The sequence below is a fragment of the Etheostoma spectabile genome, chromosome 22, assembly GCF_008692095.1.
Source record: "Etheostoma spectabile isolate EspeVRDwgs_2016 chromosome 22, UIUC_Espe_1.0, whole genome shotgun sequence".
Lineage (NCBI taxonomy): Eukaryota > Metazoa > Chordata > Actinopteri > Perciformes > Percidae > Etheostoma > Etheostoma spectabile.
Genome location: NC_045754.1, coordinates 6,757,890 through 6,767,112, shown reverse-complemented (window position 1 = coordinate 6,767,112; position 9,223 = coordinate 6,757,890). Strand labels below are relative to the sequence as shown.

Here is a 9,223-nt window from a genome sequence, read left to right as displayed (position 1 = left end):
AAACATATTTTGATGGCAAAAGATTTCATTTGGGGATCAGCATGACCCCAGGACAACAAGGGTTTAAATGTATTTTACAAAAAATGGATTACTGCGGCTTTAAACCAGAATATTGACCGACTTGAGAATCTAACTTTGATGTCTGTGGATTCTGCTTCATCTCATTTCATTGGGAGTGCTCACACATTCTTTGATTTAAGACCTTGTTTTCCTTTGACACAGCGGTGTCGTGCTGTCCTTCATTTTTACTGTCTTTGTACCCGCTTTGTCCGTGGAGGACCATTGACTTTTAAAGTATTCCTTTCATAGAGTGCTTTTCTCCTTGAACCAATCTCATCCCCATCCACCACATTTGTTAAACGACAATATTAAAAACATTTCAACAAATCAGGTCCCTCTTGAGTTTTTTGCCACGAGCGTGTTAGAATTGCACAGTTCAACAAGAACCTAATAAAATTCTAACACCATTTTATTCTGATTTACTCCATATTTCTTATGTTACAAAGCCATTTTTGTCAGGACACCGTGGCTGTGACTCTGACTCTTTATTGCTTTTAACAGAATTTATTGGTGCTCAAAACGATATCACACGTTTTATGGGCTACAACATTTTTTGTCACATCTCCCCACTATCTGCTAGCTGCCTGTCCCCTGAACACACTGTAAAACACGTTGTCTCTGTAGACAGCCCAGGGTCAACAGACAGCAACAAAACCAAACTGTGCCAACCTGCACCACCAAACATAACAGTGTTCCCGCCAATAACGGACAAGAAGGAGCTAGAAAGCTAGCCTCGTTTTGTTCAACAATACTTCGAACGTCAACAAGAAGTGCTGTCACCCAAAATTGCTTTGTGCACATTTGATTTAATTCTATTCATGATTATGTGAAGATCTGTTGAAACTCTCCGTCAAATTCACTCTGTTTCTCACTGTCTCACTCTCTCAAGGCTCATGCAGTCCTGGCTAAAGTTGGCTACCCCGAGTTTATTCTGAACGACACCTACCTCAATGAAGATTTAAAGCAGGTTCGTATTAGCGCTGCTGAAACGAGCTCTTCAGCATGGCAGGGGTACAACATGGAATCTGAAATAAAAATGTTTTTTTTTACATTTTATTTATGGTTTATCCTTGCTTTCATCTTCTCACCCATAAATGCTTCAAGAAAATAATTGAACACCAAGTGATATTTTAAAATCGTTTACATTTTTAACCTTTCTGTTTTTCTGCGGGTCAAATTTGACCCAATTTCAAAAGTTTCTATATCAGAAATTAGTTGTTTTTTTTAAGCAAATTGTCAAAAAAATAAAATGACGTGGAGGTTTCCATGCAACACTCTTCACAAGTAAAATAAATGATCAATTCACTCCTGAGTTTGGCTGTTTAATTCTATTTTATAGCGTTTGAAAAACAATTGATAAAAGAACGTTGAAAAAAGTGACAAAAATGTCGAAAAAAGCTTCAAAAACGTGGGAAAAAAACACATAAAGGGCTGAAATAATCTTCAAAAACTTGGGAAAAAGTGACAAAAATATCGGGAAAAAGTGTCGAAAAAGATGACCAAAAGGTTTTCATTGAAATTATTTTGACCCAGAAAAACTCAAAGTTGCATGGTCGATAGGAAGACCAAACAAGGGTTAATTATTAATCAATCTTAAGAACAAAGATGACAAGCTGTCAGAAACTTATACTAATTATTTTCCTCAGCTTAACATTTGGGGTTACTTTTTGAAAAGTGTAGTACTTCTCAATGCGTTTTTGATTTGGTGTATGTTTTTAGCTAGTGTTCAGTGAGAACGACTACTACGGGAATGTGATGCAGACGTTGAAGTTCATCGCCCAGTCGGACATCACGTGGCTCCGAAAGAGCGTCCCACGTACAGAGTGAGTGGCAGGTCGAATCACTGCCAAATTTCTGTGTGACTTTTTGTGTGTTATTTCCTTCTTGACATGCCATAATGTGTGTTTGTGTTGCAGATGGTTTACAAACCCAACTACTGTGAACGCTTTCTACAGTTCCTCCACGAATCAAATCAGTAAGACTCAATGTATGATTGATTACGGAGACGCCAAAATTAAATTATTCAAAAGTTCTTGACCTCTGAATCTCGGTCCAGACAGGGTGATGCTACACTGCACCTCAGTGATTTCAATTAAGTAACTGCCTGGGATACATTTTTGCGGGGATTATTATTCCTTTTTAAAATGGCTGAGTAGGCATTTCAGCATCAGAACTAATTTGGAATTTGCATTAAAAAGAAACTAAAACTGACAGAGAGGACATAGGGAGTTCTTCTTAAAACAGGGCTAATGTGATCTGTTTCATAATAGTTACTCCTCGTAGAAATCCTAATTTTTTTTATCGCAAATAACTGCCCAACACAGGCTGAAACAGAAAAATAGAACCCGACCTTCTGAAGTTAATGAACCCTGTTTGGACAGGGCTAAAGACTCATAGACTAAAACTATTTTGGTCTTCTCATTTAGGATTTCCAGCTGGAGAGCTTCAAAAACCCTTCTTTTGGGGAAAAGAGTATCCAAGGTGAGATCAAAGAAATGTGACAAGCTCTGCTAACGGACCAAAGGAAAATGCCACCTCATGTTTTTTACTCAGGAGCAATGTGGAGCTCTGAAATAATTATCCTGACATGAACCTACTAATAGAAAACCCCAGAGAGAGCTGTAGTGGTGAGGCCATAATGTAATACCTCATGCTCCACTGATCATGAAATTACTGCTCATTAATCATACGTTTCTTAATAAGTTAGGAGTTTCATTTTTAAATCTGTTTCATAAAAAGTCTTAATAGACTTTTCCCTTTTTTTAGACAATTCCTTGGTAAATATTTCACAACCATAAATTACATAATCCTCAATTTGTCTACACAAAACAATCAAATACATGTAATATTGTTCATCATTATTATTTTTTATTTTTTTAAAGACAAAAAAGGATAATCCTAAAAAATAATTTCTTTCATTTTTTTTAAAATGGAATTTGAAGCAAATCCCTTGAAGACAAGACAATAAAAGTGACATTCCTAAAACAAAAGATTGGATTTGGAAATTGCAACAATTTCATGATTGCTGCACATTTTCAGGATCTAGAAATAAAGGTAATTACTGGAAACCAGTCAAAATACTGTGTTACGGTATATTTGTAATACAATGTGTGCTACATTTGTCGACTACTTTCAAAACATGTTACCACATGCCTGACTTAGCCTGTCAGCTGGCTAGCTAATGACACATGGCATTTCACTGAGAAATGGCTAGTTGCAAGGATAATGCTAATCAAGACTATACAAAGTTAGCACTGAAGCTTACAAACTGCTTCAATACAGGATTTATTATTATATTATTATCAGCCGTTAGCTGTAAATGAGCTGGAAAACTAATGGAAAACACACAGTCACTCGGGAAATATGCTATTGCTAGCCAGTTGCAAAAGCTTCTTCCTATTTTCTCTGTACTTGTTTACTTTCCCCCTGGTATTTTGTTCATAGCATTGTAGATGATTTCATTCAATAAAGAGTTATTAATGGGTTTAAAAAAGGCTCTCTAAGCTATAACCAGCTCGCTAACTGTCACTTAGAATGTTCATTAGCCTCTAAGCTAACAGACGTTTACACAGTTTATTCAAAAAGATGTATTTGTACCATTTGAGTTTTTTTAAACCATTTAATTCATCCCAAAGCAATTTCTTTTAAATTAAATTTGTATCTCATTATATTTTACTGTTTTAAATGTTGCTGTGACTTATATTACGTTAGAAAAGGAGCCTAAAAAGCAGGACTAAACTTTATCCCTTTATTGTCTTTTTCCAGGTCTTTAAGTTATGGCGCCATCGGGGTGATAGTAGGACATGAGTTAACACACGGCTTTGACAATAACGGTAAGTACTGATCGCCAAGAATAACCTAAGAAAATAACCATCATAGCGTCAGAGATTTCTAAAAGTGGTGATTTTTTTTGGGGTGTAATGCTTTTCATGAGCAGGTCGCAAGTATGACAAAAATGGCAACCTCGACTCGTGGTGGACAAACTCGTCTGTAACAGCCTTCAATGAGAAGACCCAGTGTATGATTGACCAGTACAATGGCTACTACTGGGAGGAGGCTGGCTTAAACGTAAGACGTTGAATCTACAGAATTTGAGCTTAAAATAATTCCCTGAAAACGTTAAAACACATCAAATAACGATCAAGTCAAGAATATTCTAACATAGTGCCAGTTTGACACTTAACAGGCTTCTTCAAGGTTGTGTCTTCCACGCATTTCTATTTTTAATATGCATGCATTTTTAATGTGTTTCAACAGTCAGGGGTGCATAGTACACAGCCAGGACACCCTGACCCAGATTGAACTTTTATGACTGTAACCTCTGTAAATAGGAGGCCTACTGAAGGAATAACATGAGAATCTGTGCTTTGTGGATGTGTTGTTCTACAGGTGCGGGGCAAGAGGACACTGGCAGAAAATATAGCCGACAATGGAGGAATAAGAGAGTCTTTTAGGGTATGATCTGTTTTCTCACATGAGACTCTTGCTAAAGCAGAAAAGCTCCTCTTGATCTTGCAGAAATTGCATAATAGGTCTTTTGTTAGGGCAGACATTTTGTCCTTGTATGGAAACTAACAGGTAAAACTAACTAACATGACTGATTATATTATTGCTTTCAGGTGTGTCAGTAAGCCATACCAATAAACCTGCATGAACACCAGTACCTTGGTGCTGACGCTCCTATTAGTTACACCTGGGATTGTAATGAGTTTGATATGTGTTTTTTTATTAGTTACACCAAGCTGCACCTGTGCTTGTAATTGGTTACGCATTTATTTATTAGTTACTTACGGAAGAGGATTAGGGCCACATGTGAAAAAATGTATTGTGTTCTGAGTTTAAAGTCTAAAGTTTAAGCCCTAATCCTCTTCCGTAGTTACCTGTAATTCACAACTCAAAATGTCATATGTATGCAAGGACTCTTCATAAAACTGGTCATGTTAAAGCGTAACTCTCGCCAAAATACAACCTCCAACATCCAATTTTGTGAATGTACCCAAGTCAAACTTTAGTTTAAAAGCATAATAAGGACGGAAGCACCGCTTTTGAGATTTACCGTAAGATCGTTTTTTGGTCAAATGGCTTTTTGAATGGGAGTGCTAGGGGCACTAGGCTACTATGCTATCCTCAAAATAGCTCATTTTAAAACATAAGAAGGCACGACACAACATGAAACTTTGCTCGAAGTTTAACCAGGGGCTCTACACATGAACTCTAGCATTGAGAACATTGTTTGTGTACAGAGTTTACCAAAAAGAAAGGTTTTAACAACTCACTGTAGCTGTTGTTTACGCTATCCGCCATCTTGCCAGTCAGAAAGTGTTGATCTCTGAATTCAAATGAATGGACTCCATAGGAGGAAATGTCTTATATGAGGCTCCTTTTTCAACTACAAGGTCAATATTGTGTTTCACCACCGACAAAACAACAAATTTCACGTGCATTTATATGAAACTAAGTTTCTTTCCTCCCTCGGCTAGTTTTGACTGGCGAGACGGACGGCGGACGGAAAACCAACAACTACACTGAGTTGTTAAAACCTTTCTTTTTAGTAAACTCTGTGTACACAAACAATGTTCTCAATGCTGGAGTTCATGTGTAGAGCCCCTGTTGATATTTGGAGCAAAGTTTCATGTTGTGTCGAGCCTTCTTATGTTTGAAAAATAGTGATTTTGAAGCTAGCGTAGTATTGCCCCTCGCTCTCCCATTCAAAAGGCCATCTGACCGAAAAACGAGCTTAAAAGAGGTGCTTCTGTCCTAAATATGCTTTTAAATGAAGGTTTGACTCAGGTATATTCACAAAAAGACCCTAGGTTGCATTTTGGCAAGGGTCATGCTTTAAGAAGCCTAGGTGAGAAAATGTTCTCTTTATACTTGTGTTCAGGCGTACAGGCGCTGGGTAGACGAGAACAGAGGTGGCGTGGAGGAGCCTCGGCTGCCCGGTGTCGGACTGAACAACGATCAACTGTTCTTCCTGAGCTATGCACATGTAAGGACACACAGACACACACTGCTCTGCTACTCTGCCAATGCCATGCTTCAACTAGTAAGAGCATTTCTTTGCTCTTCTGTTGTGTGAATAGACATAGCCATTTTCCTGCAAGTAGCTACTTAGCAAAACTAGGTTAACTAGGTATTGGTCTTGAACTGGTAAGATTTAATAAATATTTTAAAACAGATGCTATATAATGCAAATTACAGCTTATGTCTCAACTGTAAAATCTAAAGCTGTATAACATCAAATAGCTCCTTACATCAGTAGTGGTTCAAGAATTGTGTGTGTGTTTTTAGTATCCATATGCACAGTTTTGGAAAGTAACTAAGTATAGTACATAAGTATTATTTTGAGGTGCCTGTACTTCATTTGGAGTAATTAAATTGAATGCTGCTTTATGCTGCTACTCTGGTACATTTTTGGAGGCAAATATTGTTTTCACTCCGTACATTTGACAGCTTTAAATGCTTTTTAAAATAGTCCCATCTTTACCAACTGCAAAGTTGTGTTGATCACATACAAATACATCAAATATTATAATCCAATACGTTGTATATTAAGCATATTTTTCAAGCATATTTTTTGTACTTTTACCTATGTGAAATTTTTAATGCAGGACCTTTTTTATTGTTTTACTTATTTTATTTTTTAGTAAATGATTACTTTTTCCAACACTGCATATAAGGGATTTTTACTGATGATATTCTACATAATGTTGCATATAAAAACACAAATTAGCTGCTGGGGCCGGATATGGTCAAGCAGGGAAGTGAAAATACACATATTTTGTACACACAGGCAAGTAAATTACAGTATCTATACAATGTTTTTTGTAGGTGAGATGTAACTCATACAGACCAGAAGCAGCCAGGGACCAGATCCAGAGTGGAGCCCACAGTCCACCAAAATACAGGTAAGCACAACACACACACACACACACACACACACACACACACACTACAACAGCTGGAAACAGAGGACACACACAGATATATGATACAAAGTGGGGCTTGAGGGCTATATTATATTATTATATTGAGTATATTATAGTGTATATGAGATTTAATTAGAGACACACCACACACACACACACACACACACCACACACACACACACACACACACACACACACACATACACATACACACATACCCGCAGTCCTAACAGCCTGACCTTCACCATCACTGTTGCCCTGCAGAGTTATCGGCGCAATGAGCAACTATGAAGAGTTTCGGAAAGCGTTCAGCTGCCCTGACTCAGTTATGAACCGAGGTGCACAGTCCTGCCGGGTGTGGTGACCTTTGACCTCGGCTAAGACCTGGAACCAGGCCAGAGCTTTCAGCAGGACGTCTGTTTCAAAGGCTGATAATGCTGGGCTTAGCCAACTTCGTTTACATGATGCGGGAACAATGCAAAAATGAAGCAGAGTTCTTCTCACAGAAAGAATACCCTTGTGTTACGGTAATAGTGGGAAATGTTGTAGACTGAAGCCATTTCCAGTGGGCTACTGTAACTATATACAGTTACTGCATATGTTGCACTTACTGAATAAATCATGACTGAAGCCATTTGTTAAGGACCCTACTTTATGGATTATAGAAATGTTGGAAAAAGAGGCTGCCCATATTATACATATATATTTTTTTTCCAACAGCCCTATATGTACTGTGTGACTTGATGAAGCTAGAGCCTTTCTCAATGGAATCATTTTTTTAATATATTAAAGTAACGATTCAACAAATCTTTTTTTTTCTTATAGGAAACTATATGGTAAATGTTACGGTAACTGTGGTAAACAAAAATATATCAAGTCAATATTTGCATATGTCCATTAGCAGCCATGAAACGATTCAATTATGTGTGATCATTAATAGGAGCAAAACATGCTAAATATAATAGAAAGGAAATAAGTTAGATATGTGCAGTCCAATTTGATCTCATATTAACTCTTAAACCTTTCCTTTATTTTTGTTTTTCATAATTTGAATGCATTTATCGTATCTTTAATATCTGTCTGTCTGTCTGTCTGTCTGTCTGTCTGTCTGTCTGTGTGTGTGTGTGTGTGTGTGTTTTCTCTCTCCTTCGCTTTCTGTCCCACTTTGTTTCAACCTTGGTCTTATGTCAGACATTTATATTTATTCTGCTGAAGTTCCGCCCGAGGCAAATGAACTCCCAGAATTACAAGCACTCAAAGTACAAGATCCTTTACTCTCTCCATTTGTCTTTCTGTTCCAACACTGGCGAGGTGCACTCACACTTCAGCTCGTTTGCAGTACTGGATGTAGCTCTGGAATGTGGGGAGTATTTTTACAGATTTCACAAGTTAGTCAGACAATGTATAGAATATGTCTTTGTAAATTTGTTTATCTTAACCCTTTGTTTTAATCAATTTCAATAATTGTCACCAGTTTTTTTTGTTTTGTTTTTCTGTTAATTTTACATTTAGCCCCCCTTCAAAACCTTTGCACCCCCCAGATTTCACAGACAGATAACCGGTGCCCGGCACATTCAAATGCTGCTTCCTCCCTTCCCCCTATGACGTCTTCATATGTCCCATTTTATTGTTAAAAACCCAAAGATATTCACTTTATGATATGAAACACTTAAACACAGCAAATGTGCATGTCTTAAAGTTGAAAATAGCAAATGCTATGCATTTCTTCTTGATAAATGACTTTGATGATGTTTGCTGACAATTCATTTTTGTCAATTTTGGCTATTCAATTTATCACTTCAGCCCCCTCAAAAGATTATCACTCTAATCACCCAGTAAGGGGTACTTTGAAATGCTGAATAATAAACATCCACAACTCCACAGGGAAAAATAGGAAATTGAAACCGCTGTGAAGTCCTTTTTATTTATGTGTTTTTCATTGATAATATTCTTCATAATATTGTTATTGTAACTTAATGGGATGGATTTTTGATTTTCCTTCATTATAGAAGCCTAAAGGTGATTATGGTTCACTGTGTTGCTGTTTTTCGTTGTACTTCTTTCTGTTCAGGTTCTAATAAAACTCTGAGACATTACGCTGTATCTTCACCTCGTAACTTTGCTGTGATTGATAAGGTGAGTTAGAACATGTGTGTGTTCAGAGGTGGCAGACAGTGGACGGAGGGGTCTGATGGATGAGAGGACAGAGGACATAAAGAGATTGAGATTGCATC

At 37.3% G+C, this 9,223-nt stretch overlaps 1 protein-coding gene across 1 annotated transcript in view; it reads left to right on the top strand.

Moving 5' to 3' along the window:
* The window catches only part of phex (phosphate regulating endopeptidase homolog, X-linked), a 24,535-nt gene extending 15,312 nt beyond the window's left edge, over window positions 1-9,223 (top strand). The window contains exons 13-22 of the mRNA XM_032503439.1: window positions 950-1,027; window positions 1,780-1,883; window positions 1,977-2,035; window positions 2,487-2,541; window positions 3,826-3,893; window positions 3,998-4,128; window positions 4,450-4,515; window positions 5,945-6,049; window positions 6,892-6,968; window positions 7,254-9,223. Coding sequence (XP_032359330.1) covers window positions 950-1,027; window positions 1,780-1,883; window positions 1,977-2,035; window positions 2,487-2,541; window positions 3,826-3,893; window positions 3,998-4,128; window positions 4,450-4,515; window positions 5,945-6,049; window positions 6,892-6,968; window positions 7,254-7,353 — 843 coding nt within the window. The 3' untranslated portion in view covers window positions 7,354-9,223. The remainder of the gene's footprint in view (window positions 1-949; window positions 1,028-1,779; window positions 1,884-1,976; window positions 2,036-2,486; window positions 2,542-3,825; window positions 3,894-3,997; window positions 4,129-4,449; window positions 4,516-5,944; window positions 6,050-6,891; window positions 6,969-7,253) is intronic.